Source organism: Urocampus carinirostris, chromosome 14 (assembly GCF_059441175.1).
Source record: "Urocampus carinirostris isolate Australia breed hairy pipefish chromosome 14, RoL_Ucar_1.0, whole genome shotgun sequence".
Classification (NCBI taxonomy): domain Eukaryota; kingdom Metazoa; phylum Chordata; class Actinopteri; order Syngnathiformes; family Syngnathidae; genus Urocampus; species Urocampus carinirostris.
The window spans coordinates 37,726,657-37,746,429 of NC_142362.1; the positions used below are offsets into that span (position 1 = coordinate 37,726,657).

Sequence of the window (19,773 nt, forward strand, 5' to 3'; positions counted from 1 at the left end):
CTGTATTGTGTTGTGCAACCGAAAACGATTGCTAGGAAACACAAGGAATAATACAAACTACGGACCAAAAAACACAATTTTCCTACTGATTGCCTGGTGAATATTAGTGTTTTTCTGGCTACCCGTAGCAGCAAGCAGGCAGAAAAATGTCAGTTTACTCTTGGTAAGGCTAATGTTATGTAAAGGAGATCATTTGTAGTTTTGCTTCGTTTTTAATTCAATAGTTTGCACTTTGCACCATTATGTATGAACTGCAACTAAACAACTGCCTAGTCATATAACGGTGTAATGTATTACTATCTTTGGTGTTGTTAATTAAACCATTATTCCTTAACCTTTTTGAGCCAAGCGTAACGACCCTCATTCATGCGCGACACAAGGGTTCAGTCACTCGGTTCATTGCCTGCATTCAATAAACAATACAAATAAGTCTGTGCACAACTACATACATCTTCAGCACGAGGTGATAGAGCTGAACGTACGGGAAGCGCAGAAGTCCATAAAGTACCAAACGAAAAAGACAGTCGCACACGCTCATGGCTTAACAAATGAATGCGGTACCAGAATTTTAACAGTAACGCAACAAAAACACAGATTTTGTGAGAAATAAAAAAAACTCAAAATAAACAAATTTCAACTCTGTTACACAAGGCACATTTTTTCATTAAAAATCTCAAAGGACACCATCCATGGAAATGTATTCCCTGTGCCATTATTATTTTTTTTAACTTAAATTGTCATGTTGCCTAAATCGATAGAATTGAGTTTTTCTTTTTGGTCACTGTGGTTCAGGAGATAAAACATGCTAATTTTCCTACAATTTGGGATTTAAAAATAAAAGTAATCTGCTGCCACCTACTGATAGAGATAAATATTACAGTTACTTGGCTGAACGCTACAAAACAGCCAAGGTACTACAATGGCATGATTTATTGCAAAGATCAAATTGGGCATTTTCCTGCGGCACACAAGACAAGGTCTCACTTTACACTGAAAATACTGAATTAATCCATTTCAGTCTATGTTTTTTCTCTTATTCCCTCACCCTTTACCTGGGTCCTAAATTCCCTATAGGTGAAACATTTCTTATAAAAAGGTTAGGCTAGAATAAGCTTCAGCCTCTACCTTTACGATCTGCAATCTGTTTTCATTATCATACTTTGTCTTATTTTTTTTTCCTGACTGATCAAAATAAAGCTCTTGTGATATATTTAACTCTTAGGAATGTCCTTTTAATATAGGTTCAGTAGAAACTTACCATTGTATAATTTTATGAAACCTTGAGTACTATCGAGAAATAAAGCTACAAAGCTGAAAATGTAGCTAGGTGGTTAGCTTTTAACATATTACTTGTTCGTCTGGAATGTATTGGTATCTCAGGAACTGTACTCTCGTGGTTTAGGTCCTACCTGTCAGACAGGATGCAATGTGTTAACTATGGCAATCTGACCTCTAAACACTCTGTCACCTGTGGTGTTCCACAGGGCTCTGTACTTGGCCCCCATCTTTTTCTATTTATGTGATTCCGCTTGGTGACATTATCAGCAAGTATAATATTAGTTTCCATTGCTATGCAGATGACACTCAACTGTATGTGCCACTGGAGACAACTGGACAGTTAAGTTGTAGAAATCTGGAGGCTTGCCTTACTGAGAATCAAAGATGGATGTCACTTAATTTTTTTGCGCCTCAACCCAGAAAAAACTGAAATGTTGATTACTGGTCCAGCTCTCTGTTGTGAGTTGTTTTCAAACACTGCCCTGAACCTAGACAAGTGTAATATCACCCATAATGACTCGGTCAAAAATCTAGGTGTTATATTTGATCCTAATCTCCTTTGTTTCAATCACACGTGAAAATTATTACTAGAATAGCTTTGTACCACCTCCGTAATATAGCAAAGATTCATTCGATGCTGTCCCAATGTCACGAGGATTACCAGAACAGAGCAGGGGACCCCAGAGCGTTCGTTACAAGTCTTTTATTTGGGGAAAGAGTAAGGGTTAGCGGGAAACACGATGACCGTCGAACTCAGCAGCAACGTCGTGAAGACAACTTCGGACGACGTAGCCAATCGTAGCGTGGACGGAAGCAGGTTGAGTTTACCGGGACTGAAGAGAAGATCGTAGCGTCGGACGGAAGCAGGTAGGCAGGCAGACAGAATCAGGTAAACAAGGCACAGGTAATCGGGAGAGTCTTACAGGGTACAGAAGGAATCCTCAGACCAGGAGTTCTCCGCGTAACGCGTTTAAAAGGGGAGCATTGACCAATCAGGAAGCACATTCCAGCGCGCCACATGATTACCCCAGGTGACTCCACTTGGGTAATCATGACAGAACCCCCCCCTCAAGGAACGGCTCCAGAAGTTCCCCAGGAAAAAAAAAAAAATAAATTAAACCCAAGACACGTCACAGGGAAACACAGGCAGATCAGGACAGGCAGAATCAGACAGGACAGGCAGAATCAGAAGAGTCCAGACTCAGGGGGGTCGGATTCAGAAGAGTCCAGACTCAGGGGGGTCAGATTCAGAAGAGTCCAGACTCAGGGGGGTCAGATTCAGAAGAGTCCAGACTCAGGGGGGTCAGATTCAGAAGAGTCCAGACTCAGGGGGGTCAGATTCAGAAGAGTCCAGACTCAGGGGGGTCAGATTCAGAAGAGTCGGACTCCGGGGAGCGGAAAGGGAACAGACAAGACAGGAGAGGAAAGACGGGACAAAATCAGTACAGGCAGACTCAGGGCAGGCATGGGAGTCGAACAGGCAGGCATGGGAGTCGAACAGGCAGGCATGGGAGTCGAACAGGCAGGCATGGGAGTCGAACAGGCAGGCATGGGAGTCGAACAGGCAGGCATGGGAGTCATTGCGCAGTCATACGGCCGGAGGTGCCTCTGCCAATTTCGCCATGTCGGAAAGGACTTGCCGAACTGCGCATTCTGAAGGTGAATTGCGCTGCTGATTCAGGCTTTGATAGTGGTCAGGGGGCAAATGTACGAACGCGGGGTCCATTCTGGTCGGAGGATTCTGTCACGAGGATTACCAGAACAGAGCAGGGGACCCCAGAGCGTTCGTTACAAGTCTTTTATTTGGGGAAAGAGTAAGGGTTAGCGGGAAACACGATGACCGTCGAACTCAGCAGCAACGTCGTGAAGACAACTTCGGACGACGTAGCCAATCGTAGCGTGGACGGAAGCAGGTTGAGTTTACCGGGACTGAAGAGAAGATCGTAGCGTCGGACGGAAGCAGGTAGGCAGGCAGACAGAATCAGGTAAACAAGGCACAGGTAATCGGGAGAGTCTTACAGGGTACAGAAGGAATCCTCAGACCAGGAGTTCTCCGCGTAACGCGTTTAAAAGGGGAGCATTGACCAATCAGGAAGCACATTCCAGCGCGCCACATGATTACCCCAGGTGACTCCACTTGGGTAATCATGACACCCAATCAGATGCAGAGGTTTTAATTCGTGCGTTTATTACTTCTCGGCTTGATTACTGTAATGTATTGCTTTCTGGTCTCCCGATGTCTAGCATCAAAAGTTTGCAGCTGGTTCAGAATGCGGCAGCTAGACCTTTGACTAAGACAAAAAAGTTTGAGCATATTACTCCTGTATTGGCCAACTTGCACTGGCTCCCAGTCCACTTAAGATGTGACTTTAAAGTTCTCTTAGTAACATACTGTCATGAACCAGGACGGACTATCGGATCCAATAGCGTTTGTTTAAAAGGAGTCTTTATTGGAAAGAGTTGTTGAAGCTGGCTTGTGATGCCGGCGCTTGTCGGTCATCAACCTCTTTGGGCGGAATGGCAGCTCCGTGACAGGTAAGTGAAGGGTACAGCTTAGCAGGTAAGTCGATGGCCAGGGCGGGAGAGCAGGTCGAAAAATGTGAGACGGAAACAGGTCAAAAACGGAAGGCAGGCATGAATCAGGCAAGAGGAGTCGTAGGTAGCAACCAACAGGAATACAAAAAGTACGGTCTGACGTCCATCTCTGGACACAGACCACTTAAGAGGAGGCGTTTAGGGTGCCAACAGGCTCTGGCTGACGGACTTGATCCAGGAGACATGGAACGTGGGGTGCACCTTCATAGACCTTGGTAGGCGGAGACAGACCTCTAAAGGGTTGATAATCCTTTCTATGGGAAACGGGCCTAGAAATCGAGGAGCCAGTTTCCTCAACTCAACCCTCAGTGGCAGATAAGCGGATGAAAGCTCTGGCCCACCTGGTAGTTCGGAGCGGGGTTCCTCTGTCGATTAGCCCCGACTGAATGAGACTTACCTGCCCGTAGGAGTGCGGCCCGGGCACGAGCCCAGGTTCGTCGACAGCGGCGGCCATTAGCAGTTGCGGACGGGCAGGAAGCTTCCCTTTCCTGGCTAGGGAACATAGGTGGTTGGTAGCCATATACGCACTGGAAGGGGGACATTCCCGTAGAGGAGCTAACCAGGGAGTTGTGAGCGTTCTCCACCCATACCAATTGCCGAGCCCAAGACAACGGTTCGCGAGAGACCATACAGCGGAGCGCTGTCTCCAGATCCTGGTGAACCCGCTCTGACTGACCGTTGGACTGAGGGTGGAACCCCGATGAGAGGCTGACCGAGGTTCCCAGCAGACGGCAGAACTCCTTCCAAAAACCGGACGAGAACTGGGGTCCCCGGTCTGAGACAATGTCCTGAGGGATGCCATGGAGGCGGAATACGTGTTGCTGAACTGCCAGCGCGCTTTCTTTGGCAGAGGGAAGTTTGGGTAGTGACACGAAATGGACCATCTTGCTGAAACGGTCCACAATGGTAAGTACGGCTGTCATCCCCTCAGTTACTGGTAATCCTGTCACAAAGTCCATGGCGATATGGGACCACGGCCGACGGGGAACCGGCAAAGGGTGTAGTAGGCCGGCCGGGCGTTGGTGAAAGGCCTTGTTCTGGGCAGATACTTGACAGGCTGAAACGTATCCTCGTACATCTTTGGCCATGGAAGGCCACCAGAAACGTCGGGACAAGAAACTGCGGGTCCGAGCCGACCCCGCGTGGCAAGACAGGCGAGAATCGTGCCCCCATTGAAGAACCTCAGATCGTAAGGGTTCAGGGACGAATAGTCGGCCCTCAGGACAGGAGCTGGGACTGGCTTGATCTGGCAGCGCCTCTCTGACTCGGGCTTCGATACCCCAGGAAACAGCCGCTACCATGCGGGAAGCCGGGAGAACCATTGCAGGACCCTGAGGTTGCTCGTCTGGCTTCTGGAATTGCCGGGAGAGGGCGTCGGGCTTCATGTTGCGGGACCCGGGTCTGTACTCCTACGGGCAGGCAAAGCTCATTCAGTCGGGGCTAATCGACAGAGGAACCCCGCTCCGAAGTACCAGGTGGGCCAGAGCTTTCATCCGCTTATCTGCCACTGAGGGTTGAGTCGAGGAAACTGGCTCCTCGATTTCTAGGCCCGTTTCCCATAGAAAAGATTATTAACCCTTCAGCGGTCTGTCTCCGCCTACCAAGGTCTGTAGGACAGGGTAAAATTGAAACGGGTAAAGAACAGGGACCGACGTGACTGATGTGGGTTTAGTCGCTTTGCCGATCTAATGTATTCCAAATTTTTGTGATCTGTCCAAACTAAAAACGGCACCGTTACCCCCTCCAACCAATGCCGCCATTCCTCCAGTGATAGCTTGACGGCCAACAACTCACGATCCCCCACATCGTAGTAGCGTTCGGCCGGGGATAACCGCCGGGAAAAAAAGGCGCACGGGTGCATCTTCTGGTCCTTGTTTGACCTCTTAGACAGGACGGCCCCAACTCCCACATTTAAGGCGTCCACCTCCACTACGAGTTGGCGTGCGGGGTCAGGTACCTGGAGTATAGGAGCCGTAGAGAAATGGTTCTTTAAACAGTTGAAAGCCTCATTGGCCACGGGGGACCACCGGAACAGCTCCTTAGGGCTGGTGAGGACCGTGAGAGGAGCTGCCACCGAGCTGTAAAAGTTGGCGAATCCTAGGAATTGTTGAAGCTTCTTGCGAGACTCCGGGACAGGCCAAGAGGTAACGGCTGATACTTTGGCAGGGTCCATCTGAAGGCTCCCCTCCGATACAATGTAGCCCAGACAACTTTAAATTAATAGGCTCCGTTATTCTAGATACGGTGCCCAACAGGTGACCATCTAAAGCTCGGGCTGATACCGGATTAGGAAGGGGTTTCATGGGTATCCCTAGTTTGCGTGTGAGGGACAGATCAAGGATATTAGCTTCACCGCCAGAATCGATCAGGGCAGGCAACGTCTGAGTTGAACCGGGAAGAAGGAGAATAGCCTGGAGGACCGGTCTAGCAGTCTTGTGGCACGAAACTAAAGCCGAGCTCAATCGGACGTCCCATTTGTCCAACGAGCGTTGCCTTTTAACGGACAATTGACCACCCGATGACCTTCGCTGCCGCAGTAAAAACTTAACTGCTTGGAACGCCTTTGCTGGCGTTCTTCGGTCGAGAGGGATGTACGATCCACCTCCATCTTCTCATAGGGGGTTGTGGGGTTCGGTACATTACCCACTTCTTGAGCTGGCCTGGTGACGAATCGGCTGGGACTTCCCCTTTCCCGGCGTCTCGCCTGAACCTGACGGTCGATCCGGGCGGTTTGATCAATCGCTTAGTCAAGTGTTGCCGGAGGGGCGTGGGATACCAATTCATCTTTGAGGTAACCGACCAAACTCTGAAGGTAGGCGTCGACCAGCACCTCCTCATTCCAATGACTTTGGGGCGCTAGAGTACGGAAGTCGATTGTGTAGTCGGCAATGGAACGTCTCCCCTGGCGAATGTTCATAAACGAACGGGAGGCGTCGGCCGACGAAGAACCAGAGTCGAAAACTTTAGTCATTTCTTGGGCCAGGAGACTAAATGAGGTGCATGCCGTTGCTCCTCGCTCATATGCGGCCGTTCCCCAGAGCTCTTCCAGACAGATGATTTATAACAAAGGCCACTTTGAACCAGGACGGACTCTCGGATACAATAGCGTTTGTTTCAAAGCAGTCTTTTTTGGAAAGAGTTGTTGGAGCTGGCTTGTGACGCCGGCGCTTGTCGGTCATCAACCTCTTTGGGCGGAATGGCAGCTCCGTGACAGGTAAGTGGTAAGTACAGCTTAACAGGTAAGTGAATGGCCAGGGCAGGAGAGCAGGTCGAAAAACGTGGGACGGAAACAGGTCAAAAACGGAAGGCAGGCATGAATCAGGCAAGAGAAGTCGTAGGTACTTTGTAGTCTGGAGAAACACACAGGAATACAAAAAGTACGGTCTGACGTCCAGCTCTGGACGCAGACCGCTTAAGAGGAGAACGTCAGCCAATCAGGAAGTGCGCTCCAGCGCGCCAAATGATTGCCCCAGGTGACTTCACTAGGCAATCACGACACATACAAATGTATGCATGGACTTGCACCCTCCTATCTCTCTGGTTTGATTTCCCCCTATGTTCCTGCACGGAGTCTGCGCTCGGAAAATGCCGGTCTACTTGTGACTCCGAGAGCCAAGAAGTCTGCAGGCTAGAGAGCGTTCTCCATCCGGGCCCCGGTGCTATAGAATGCCCTGCCTCTGGAGATCTGCAACCTAAATGGATATTTTTAGTTGTTCCTTGCCCGCATGTTGGTTTAAGATCAGGTAATCGTGTAATTGTAATCCTGTGCAGTCTTTTGAGACATTTTTGTGATTAAATAAATGTGACTTGACTTGACTTAAAAAAACCTGTAAATTATTTGCTCATTCGCTTTATAAAACCCATAAATTGGAATTTAGTTCATTATAATCCCTGTAAATTAAATCAATAAAAAGATTTTAAAAATAGACGTGTAAAATACACAAATAAATTATCATTCTACTCTCCTAATTTATTGCTTGAAAAACAATTATCCCCAAAAAATTGCGCAGCCCATGAACTAAAATGTATTTATTTACATTTCTGAAAATGACAAAGTATCATGTGATTACTATGTTGTTACTATGTTATTGTTACTGTTTCTATGTTATTACCAGTTAATTATTAATACACTTGAAAAGACTCAGTCAATAAATATATTAATTTTTTTTACGAGAAAATCACAACCAACACTGGTAAGCCATTTGCAGAACAGGTCCATGGGCCTCGCAGCTGTCCTTAAGGGCCGTCCTGGTGGTCACGGGTACCATGTAGGAGATCCCCGTTGTAAAGTAATTCAACTCAATTTTCTTAACTTAAGTATTGTTGGTCCGTGCTGGTTTTGTGACATTTCCACGCATTTTGCGGGGGATATGCTGAAGTTGTTCACTTTGAATGAGATGCCAACCACAACTCTCAGTTATGCTGTATGCATTCAGTATTCCTAGACAGATTTGTCTCTTTTCATGCCAACCTCTCTGTTGTCTCTTTCATTGTCTCTTTTTTGGTGGCGTCTGTTCTCTCACAGAATGAAATGACACTATCACGTTGCCAAAATTTCTGCGGTCTGAATTTCTGTATATTTTGTTGAGTCGGCTAATTCCTTTTTATCAATACCATGAGGTTATCATTTGTTGTTGTTTTTCTTTCACATTTTGCAAAATGAAAACATTTAATTTATAGTTTAATAGACACTCAAAATAAGGAGATAAGTCATCAATGGATTTTGAACCCACAAGGATAACCATGTAGAGCCTAAACCTCAGATAAAAAAGTTAAACCTTTTCTAAAAGCCTCCACGTTAACCACCTTTTTTTTTTTTTATCTCCTGGATTACAAAAGAAGACCCGCCCTACAGGGTGTGTGAAACATGGAATAGCAACATAATTGGCTGATAGTTACAATAATGTAAACAATGCATTTTAGTAAAAACAACGATCAACGGTGCGGTATCATAGTCAAAATAATACCGTCAATATTACAGGTGTGCAGTATGAAAAACAGAATGTGCTTTCAGAAAATAAAAAACAACAATTTAAGTACTATAATTCCTTGTTTTAAATTAATTTCTGACTGAATGTTTTTTAAAAATCAAATAAAAATTATAATTAATGAAGAAAATAGCAACATTAATAGGAACTATCAAAAGCAGAACATTTTGTTTTTTGTATGTATTATATTTATCATTTTCGTTCACCCCGCTCGAGGGATATGACCAGGGTAGGTAGAAGATAGATTTTTATTATTTTATTAGAAAATGTAATCACAGTAAAATACGAAAGAAAATATTCTAAATTAAAAAACATAATTTTCTCCAATTTTCTCCTTTTACAAGTAAAATATATTGATTTAAGAGAATTGATACCTCTTGCAATTAAAAGCTATACAAATAAACATGACTTGACTAAGAATATGATTTTTTTTTGTCAGCACGTCCATCTTAAAAATCAGGGGTCCCAGATCGATTCCAGCAACTGCCTTCATGTGCAGAGTTTGCATGTTCTGCTTTTGACTAGATGTGTTTTCTACAGGTATTCCCGTTTCCTCCTACATTCCTAAAACAGGCATGGTAAGTTAATCAGTGACTCCAAATTGTCCCCTATGGATGTAAGTGTGAGTGTTTTTATGTGTGCTACAGCAACCCCACGACAATGGAAAATGAATGTATGAACAATAAATCAAAAAAGCCTGACAGTCCATAAAAAACCCAAATGACGAAGAAAATTGATCGTTTTAATTTGAAGGCCATACTTTTGTTTTGAAACATTACCGGATAGTTGGTTGTTTTAGCTATGGTTTCGTTTCATATGCTTCCTGAAACAAGCAGACTTGACAGGTTAGAAAAAACACATTTCTTGAATTAACTTCTATTAACTCTCGTGTTTGAAACATGGTCATTTTCTATATTTTAACTTTACTCGTTTTCTTAATGAAACTTATTGGATGATCTCATGTTTAGTCTCCTGCGCCACATTTTATTAGCAAATACAACGAATTTTTCCTACGCGTTGACAAAATGAGGTGATTCTCATTTTGGTTTAACGCGTCATTTTACCACATGTTTGTCTTATGAAAATAGTAAATTGCTGACATACAAAAGTCAATTCCATTGAAGTTGGGAAAAAGTTTAAAATGTCAGTAAAATTAGAATAGAATGACTTGCAAACCTTTTCTAACCCATATTTAAATGAATACACCACAAAGACAAGATTATCCATGTTCAAACTCATAAACTTTATTTCCATAAGCAAATAATGATAAACTTAGAATTTTATAATTGCAACAAGTGCCAAAGTAGTTGGGAAAGGGGCTTCTTCACCATTGTGTTACATCACCTTTCCTTTTAATAACACTCAATAAACGTTTAGGAAGTGAGGAGACTAGTTGTTGAATCGTTGATAGTGGAATCCTTTCCCATTCTTGCTTTATGTACAGCTTCAGCTGTTCAACAGTCCGGGGTCTCCTTTGTCTTATTCTGCGCTTTATAATGCGCCACACATTTTCAATGGGAGACAGGTCAGGACTGCAGGCAGGCCAGTCAAGCACCCGCACCCTCTTACTACGAAGCCACGCTGTCGTGAGACGTGCAGTGTGTGGCTTGGCATTATCCTGCTGGAAGAAGCAAGGGCGCCCATGGTAAAGATTCTGTTTGGATGGCAACATACTTTGTTCCAAAACCTGAATGTACTTTTCTGCATTAATGGTGCCTTCACAGATGTGCAGGTTACCCATTCCTTGGCCACTCATGCACCCCCATACCATCACAGATGCTGGCTTTTGCACTTTGCGTGCATAACAGTCTGGGTGGTTCTGTTCTTCTTTGGACCGGAGGACACGACGTCCACAATTTCCAAACACAATTTGGAAAACTGACTCATCAGACCACAGAACACTTTTCCACTTTGTATCAGTCCATTTTAGATGGGCTCGGGCCCAGAGAACCCTGCGGCGTTTCTGGATGTTGTTGATGAATGGCTTACGCTTTGCAACATAAAGTTTTAACCCACACTTACGGATATAGCGTCGAACTGTATTGACTGACAGTGGTTTTCCAAAGTGTTCCTGAGCCCATGTGGTGATGTCCTTTACACATTGATGTCGGTTCTTAATGCAGTACCGCTTGAGGGCTCGGAGGTCACGGGCATTCAATAATGGTTTACGGCCATGCCGTTTACGCACAGTGATTTCTCCAGATTCCCTGAACCTTTTCACAATATTATGGACGGTAGATGATGATATCCCTAAATTCCTTGCAATTGTACTTTGAGGAATGTTGTTTTTAAACTGTTCAACAATTTGCTCACGCAGTTGTTCACAAAGAGGTGAACCTCGCCCCATCCTTGCATGTGAATGACTTAGCTTGTTCGGGTCTCCCTTTTTTATACCCAGTAACAACTCTCACCTGTTGCTAATTCATCTGTTCACCTGCAAATAGTTGGTTGATTTCCATTCATCCACTTTCTGAGTAGTTATTGACACCTGTCCCAACTATTTTGGCACGTGTTGCTGTCATCAAATTACAGAGTTGATGATTTTCTCCCAAAACAATAAAGTTTATGAGTGAAGACAATAAATATGTTGTCTTTGCTGTGCATTCATTTAAATATGGGTTGAAAAGAATTTGCAATTTACTTGGATCAATTTTTATTTGCAATTAACACACTTTCCCAACTTCATTGGAATTGAGTTTTGTAGAAACAGATTTTGAAAGACGTCGTTGGCGTAGTAATCAAAATACTTTTAACAGAAATGCACGATGCGCAATGCATCATAAAGTTCCGGGAAAAAGTATTTGGCCACATCCTGATTTTTATGTTTCTGGCATATTTATCACTCACAGAGGTTTCAGATCATCAAACCCATTCTAATATCACACAGTGACAACCCAATGAAATACAAAAAGCAGTTTGCAATGTTGATTCCATTTATTAAGGCACAACAAAATCAAATCATATCTGGCCCAGTGTAAAAAAAATAGTTTTTTGCCTCTTGAACCTAAATGCGAGTTGGGCCACCTTCGGCAGCGATAACGGAAATCAAACATTTACGATAATTGGTAATGCGTCTTTAACAACGCTGTGGGGGAATTTTGGCCTACACTGTTTCAAATCTGCCATATTGGAGGGGTTTCTCGCATCAACTGCCCGTTTAAGGTAGCACCACAGCATCTAAATTGGATTAAAATCGGGACTAGGATTTGGCCACTCCAGAACCTTCTTTTTGTGGTGTTTTTTAGCCTTGCAAAAGGTGGACCCTGTGTGGAGCCTTTGCTCTGAAAATGCTGGTCTACTAGTGATCCCAAGAGCCAAGAAGAGAACTGCAGGTTCAGGAGCATTTTCTGTTAGGGCCCCGGTCCTGTGGAATGCTCTGCCCTCTGAGATTCTATGCGCAACCGCAGTGGAACTGTTTAGATAGATAGATAGATACTTTATTCATCCCCGAAGGGAAATTCACATTTCCAGCAGCATCCCTGAGCTGAGAACAGTACAATAATGAAGCCAAAAGAATACAATATACAAATACCCAGTGTGACGTGCAAATGCCCACTGTAGCGTGTTATATAGAGTAACTAAATAGTGCTACACAGAATACATATTGCAGTAAGATTCGGTAATATCCAATGTAGGTGGTGTGGTTTAATGTGGGCCTTTACTCTGCCGGGTGGAGTTAAAGAGCCTCATGGCATGAGGAAGAAAATATCTCTTCAGTCTGTCCGTAGTACAAGACAGTGACAGCAGTCTGTCGCTGAAACTGCTCTTCTGTCTGGAGATAATGCTGTGTAGTGGATGCGATGGATTGTCCATGATTGACCTCAGCTTTTTCAGTGCTCGTCTCTCAGCTACTGTTGTTAGACTGTCCAGCTCTTTGCCCACAACAGAGCTCGCTTTCCTAGCCAGTTTATTGAGACGAGAGGCATCCTTCTTCTTGACGCTGCCTCCCCAACACGCTGCCGCATAGAAGAGGGCGCTTGCCACTACTGTCTCATAGAATATTTTCAGGAGCTTTTTGCAGATGTTGAAGGAGGCCAGCCTTCTGAGGAAGTAAAGTCGGCTTTGCCCTTTCCTACATAGAGCTTCTGTGTTGGCAGTCCAGTCCAGTTTGTTGTCCAGCTGCACACCCAGGTATTTGTAGGTCTGGACAAATTCTACACATTCTCCCTTGATGGTTACAGGAACCGGGTGAGTTCTGGTTCGCCTGAAGTCCACCACCATCTCTCTGGTCTTGGTGGTGTTTAGGTGCAGGTGGTTTGCGTCGCTCCATCGGACAAAGTCCTGAATCAATTTCCTGTACTCCTCCTCCTGCCCGTTTCTGATACATCCCACGATCCCAGTGTCGTCGGCAAACTTTTGCACATGGCAGGACTCAGAGTTGTACTTAAAGTCCGATGTATATAGAGTGAATAGGAACGGAGAGAGAACGGTCCCCTGCGGAGATCCTGTGCTGCTAACCACAGTGTCCGATGTACAGCCCCCCTGTTTCACATACTGGGGTCTGCCTGTCAGGTAGTCAGTAATCCATTCTACAAGGTGTGAGCTAACTCCCATCTCTGTCAGTTTCCTACTCAGTAGCAGAGGCTGTATGGTATTGAAGGCACTGGAGAAGTCCAAAAATGTAATCCTCATAGCCCCCTTTGCCCTATCCAGGTGAGAGAGGGATCGGTGTAACATGTATACTATAGCATCCTCCACTCCCACCTTCTCCTGGTAAGCAAATTGCAGTGGGTCGATGGCGTGACGGACCTGTAGCCTCAGGTGGTGCAGCAGCAGCCGCTCCATGGTCTTCATCACATGTGATGTCAGGGCGACCGGCCTGAAGTCGTTGAGTTCCTCAGGTCTTGATTTCTTTGGGACTGGGATGATGCAGGATGTATTCCACAGCTGAGGGACCCTCCCCTGTTCAAGGCTCAGGTTGAAGATGCGCTGTAGAGGGTCTCCCAGCTCAGACGCACAGGCTTTCAGCAGTCGGGGGGATACTCCATCCGGACCAGCTGCCTTGCTGGTTCGTAGCCTTCTCAGCTCTCCACACACCTGGGCTGAAGTTATTTTTAGTGGGGGGATGTCTTCCATGCTAGTTTCCAGAGGGGGAGGGGGAAGGACAGCTGCATTACTCAGGGGTGAGGATGAGGCGGAGTGGTCAAACCTGTTGAAAAAGTTGTTCAACTGGTTGACTCGCCCCACATCTATATCCACAGCCACATCCTGCTTGGTGCTGCAGCCAGTTTGTTTTCATCCTTTCCCACACCTCCTTCATGTTGTTGTTCTGCAGCTTCAGATCCTGGCTTAAACACATATATTCTAAAATTTATGAATGACTTATATTTCATGTTGACAATGTCTGTGTATTGTTTGTTAATGCTAAATCAATTGCATACTTGGTCATCCTTTTATTTTATTTTTTATTTTGTATTATACTTTAATCATTTAATATTTTATTTTTATTTTTATTGCTTGTTAATGCAACATCCATTGCAGCTTGGTTATCCTGGAAGGGGTATTACCTCATGTGTGGTCCCTTCTGAAGGTTTCTTACCAAACAAATTTTGTGTTCCAATAATTAGTGCTAAAGGTATTCAATTCAATAAAACAACAAGGGTGCTCAAATTTATGCACCTCCCTACTTTTGTTAAAGTGATTATTGCACACTTTCTGTAAATCCTATAAGCTTCATTTCACTACTCCGATATCACTGTGTTTCTCTGCTATATGATACATTTAACTAGAATTGCTGATCCCAACAACCAATGATTTATAAAGGAAGATCTTGAAAATGCAAACTTTTGCATATGACTGTATGTCACAGTATATTTAAAAAAAAAGATTCTGTACCAAACTTTTTATGCGTTGGACCCAATTTGAAATGATCAAAAATCATATAAAATACAGGGAAAATGTAGAGTTGACATATAATATATGTAGTGATAATTGTACGAGATATCCAATTAGCGTATTTTCCGGACTATAAGTCGCTCCAGAATATAAGTCGCAGCAGCCCAAAAAATGCACAAAAGAAAAGGAAAAAAACCTTTATAAATTCCATTTCTACATCACAGTCAGGGTTGAGATTATCAACACAGCCCCCTTGCGATTCAGTGTGAAAATAACGTGAAATGATATACAGTACGGGTCATCAAAATGGAATACTCAATTATATAACATTTTTTAAATAATTTCACATAAAAGCCTCACTGGAGTGTAAGTCGCCTCCCTGGCCAAACTATAAAAAAACTGTGACTTATAGTTCGTAAAATATGGTACATATTTTGTTATTTTTATCATCACATCAAAAAAAATATGTTAATCATGTAATGGTAATTAACGATGATTACCCATGCATTTGAATGTAGCTATTTACCTATTTACTTCTTATTTTTTACATTTGACGTCTCAATTTATCCACTCATTTAGTCGTTATACAGTCTCTACATTTTTATATGTGTGTGTTTTGGTTTACTGTGGTCAAACAACCAACAGGATTCTGTCCAGACAAAGCACTGGTGTAAAGCTGGGATTTGGGGAATTTCAACTGATTTATGTTTCTTTTTTGTCATAGACTGCCGTGATTCTATCTGTTATTTAAATGATTGTCAGCCATTTCAACAGCGCCCTTACAGCCTTTTCCTGTACACACAAGCTCAAAATATTCTGTTTTATATGTTCATTAAAGACTTTTCACTTCTTTTTGGTCATCTTTCCTGGAAGTGAAGTTACTGTTGTACAGTATGAACACATTGAGAAACAATATTCATTTTTATATCATCCGTCTATGCTGCCTGACCCTTTCAATCATTATAATTATTAGGGATGTTGGACACCATGTTATTCAGATGGTGATAGTCATACCCAAATCGGAAACAATTGATATAAATGCCCTTAACTCGTAATTGGTTCCAAAAATGCAGCCTATACTGACTGATATCGCGAGTAGGGCATGGAAATTAATAACGGTGTGCGGTACTTGCCCATTCTTCACTGTTATTTTTTGAATTGGAACACTTAGAATATGTGGTAAAGAAAAAGGTGAATAAAGCAATCATTCTTGTTTTTACCTTCTTGATCCTGCTTATCGATTGGTGTGACCGTAAATTGCCAAACCACCATATTATGATAACACCCCCTTGTGAAAGCCATATTTTATTACCTTACTTTTATTGCATTGATTAAAACATGATGTGATATTGATTTTGGAGTCTCTTTGTTTGGCAGGCATGGCTGTGTTTGCCAAGTGCACTGTGCTTTTGGATCTGAAAAACGTGCCATTCAAAGAGAGGAGGAATTTGAAGTTGTCTGTGACAGAAAATGGAGGAAGTGTTTGCTTTGTGGTAACCAAACAAGTAAGGTCACATATGACTGTTATGGATTTGTTTGCATTGGCACACAGTACAGTGCTGGGCAGTTATCTTTGTAGTTAATTTTTACATTTTAAAGATGTGCCACTATAACAGCAGGTATTGAACACTTTATTATAAAAGATTTACAATGGGTTTGAAATGTCAGACAGGAACCAAATGGTTACAACATCATTAAAGGATTTCTTTATCCGAACATGTTAGTTGCTGGTGCAAATTTGTGGGGAAATTTTAATTGTACCAAGTGAATAATATAGTTATCCCTGTCAGTCCTCATTTTGCTGTTTCCTTGGTAACTTGGGGCAAATTCCTCTGCTACCTTTTACAACACAACTAACAAAAGTGACAGCAAAACTCATTAGACCACATTTAAATTTTACATTTTGCAATTGACCATCGTAAAGGAACTTGGTTCAACAGAAGCTGAGGGTGTCCTTGGTGCCATTGATAATGTTTTTTTTTCTTTACATTGTAAACTTAACCATTTGTAGCAGGGGTATGTAACATAGATCGAGATTGAAGGCCCGGTATATTCAGTTTTGTTTTTTCCATTATTGTACACGTGACTAAATAATAGTAACTAATAACAATTACTAGATAATAAGGCATTAATCTCAGGTGACTTTTAGTTCCTTGCGAGTTACTTTTAGTAACCTCTAAGCACTACAGTTATTGAGCATACTTCCACTTTGAAAAATGCATCTAGCTCGCTTTAACACTCCATGATCGCAACACTACATCACCCACTATGCTTCTTCTCTGTTAACCCGCCAGACGGACGGTCAAGGAAAGGAAATAGCACACAGCGTTAAACGAAAAAAGGTTCAGCATACTAACTGAATTGTAGACAAACAATTTTAGTACTGCTAGTTTACTTGAACGGGTCTGTCATTTGTATCGATCGCTAAAAGGCAATAAAATTGGACCTAACAACTGTAACACACTTTCCCAATTAGCGTGGCTAGTTTGCCGTGGTTGGTAAGGTAAACAAGTTAGACAACTTGTATAGTAACTGTACCAAAATGTATGTTTTTGATAAAGTAATGCATTATTAGTAACTAGTTACCTTCCAACACTGTTTTTTAGTATTGATGCTTACATAAAGAACTTTCTCCAGTTTGTCTGAGTCCTTTAGTTCTTGTGTCTAATGTATTAATTATCTAACTTCCTGGCAATTGTACATTTAGAGACGTTTTGCCTTTGCCATGACTACTTGAGGTTTCCGCTTTTAATAGCATTCCTCTAAAAATAACATAAATGCAATTTGGGGTGAAGACTGCCTTAATGTTAACTATCAACATAAGTTCCTTGATAGTTAGAAAATGTGTCTCTTAAATAATGTGATACCCAAAATAATTATTGTGAACATTTTATATTTAGAAAAAGCTCAGGTATCATGTTATGTAGACCTTTTTTAATAATCATAGAAAACTAAAACTATTGTTGTGAAAAATGGTTGGCATCAACAAGTTCATCCAGACAAACATGATATTTTCTACAGTATTTGCACCATTCCAAATACTGTATTTGCCTTGCCTTGTTTGCAGTGCTCTTTTGTTGTGGTCAGCAACGTGACACACCTTAGCTCAAACAGGCTGCGCAGCATTTGCAAGTTCCAAACGCCTGTAGTGGGGCCAGATTACGTGCACAGTTGTTTGCAGAAAGGCGTTCTCCTGCCTTTGGACGACTACAAGCTGAACACACCCTCCATTGACGAATCTTCTACCACTGTTTCTCTCTACTCAATTAAAGACAGTTCATTCAATAATGAAGGTAAATTTTAGTTTGCAGGTCGATAACAAGGTGAAGAATGTTGGTATGGTTGATATGATTGTGTCCTCTTCAGTGTTGGGAATAACTGCGTTATAAATAATGTCGTTAGGTAACGGCGATATTTTTTTCAGTTATGGGGTAATCTAACTAATAACTTTTTTCCGCCATTACAGCGCTGTTATCATTAATGGCGGTCAAAAGCGGTGCATTACTTCAGCAATGCCAACAGGTGGCTTGTCCCCGCATACCTAATGGATGAGCGTGTTTTTTTGCTCTCATCCGAATACGTTACGTTAAATAGTGATTATAAATACAGTATCTAGTGCGCCCAGATAAAAGGCAAACTGGTGAATTTGGCAACCGACTCCTGTCGTTTGCGAGCAAAAGTAGTGATCTCTAGGAAGAGCCGGCTTCCCACAAATTTTGACACTATTTTTCTCTTATGATGGGTCAAATTGCATTATTTCAGGGATTTTGTGCTGTTGACTTTGAATTTGTTTGAGTATAAAAAAGTCAAAAACAGTTTTTGTTTTTTTTCTTTATAGATTTATAAAAGTTTTATCCATATTTTTTGTGTTTTCAGTATTAACATTTAAGTGTTGATTTTTCTTTATTTTCCCCTTTTTTAACTTATTCACGATCATACATAATGAATGGTAATATATGTATTAAACCATAACCATCTGAAGAGCCATTCGGGAACCGAAAGAGCTCTTATTAGTGAGCCAAGCCGAAAAAGTCGTAATTCCGTTCTTTATAATGGACCATTTGAGTTAGAGTTAATGTATTTAACTCACTCTATTGTTTTATTGTTGATTGTTATTTTATTATATTGTTTACTGTTTGTTTTTATCACCCTTCAAGTGTAGGATGGTATAAAATACATTTGTACCAAAAGAAATTAACGTTTTTACAAGATGATGACAGTAGCCCTTTGACCACCTTGCCCTTAGTTTTCTGTGAGAATTTTCGAGCACCCCATTTCCAACATGGCAACTTTAAATAAAAAAAGGAAATTTGACTGTGAGGGCCGCCGCTTGCAGGACAAGTTGAAAATTGAATATTTTTTTACTGAAATCACCCTTTTACTGGATGCCTCACCTTCAACTAAGAGGAATTACTTTACTAAAGTGTTATGGATTTATTTCAAATGATTGTAATTGCATAATCTGAAAAAAAACACATTTTACTCTGCTTAGTGAAGCATGTTAAAAGATTTTTAAAATGAGATATGAAATATTTATTTGTGCATCATGACGTTGTAAGAAACTATTGCTAAGAACCTGGCAATATGAGAAGCATCAAAATGACATTGGTCAGCATTGACAAAAAAGAGCGTGATAAATAGCAATCACTGACCCGATTGTGCCGAACATTTTCAAAGTTACGATGGTCATATATTTCATTATCTACATACCTTTACGCTTCAATGGTACGTGAGGATTGTTGTATGTTGTTTTGAAACTGTGTAAAGTCTGTATAAAACTTATCCATGAGTTAAAAGTTTAACATTCGTCAATGTTAAGTCAAGTTTCATTTATTTATTCTGAACTTAATCACAAAGAGTCGTAAACTTCTGCGCATGTCCACAGTTATTAGAGTTTGCACATCTACTGATCTTAAACCTACATGAGGGCAAGGAAATACTTAAAACATAACATCATGAGGCACTTTCAGAAGAACATATGTTCAGATTTCGAGAATACATGCAGTTTAGAATCAACAAGAAAATCCCAGCTACAAGATGGTATCTCTAATGTATGTGTCCAGGGAAAGACTGTAAA

At 42.2% G+C, this 19,773-nt stretch overlaps 1 protein-coding gene across 5 annotated transcripts in view; it reads left to right on the forward strand.

Moving 5' to 3' along the window:
• Positions 1-9,649: 9,649 nt before the first annotated feature.
• Positions 9,650-19,773, forward strand: part of parp4 (poly (ADP-ribose) polymerase family, member 4) — a 93,029-nt gene continuing 82,905 nt past the window's right edge. For 4 of the 5 annotated variants that reach the window (XM_088352422.1, XM_088352425.1, XM_088352426.1 and 1 more), the window contains exons 1-3: positions 9,650-9,706; positions 16,074-16,201; positions 17,764-17,989. In XM_088352422.1, the coding sequence (XP_088208548.1) occupies positions 16,076-16,201; positions 17,764-17,989 (352 nt within the window). In that variant the 5' untranslated portion in view covers positions 9,650-9,706; positions 16,074-16,075. Of the gene's footprint in view, positions 9,707-9,873; positions 9,892-16,073; positions 16,202-17,763; positions 17,990-19,773 lie in introns of those variants that run through there. The other variant, XM_088352423.1, reaches the window with a different exon arrangement.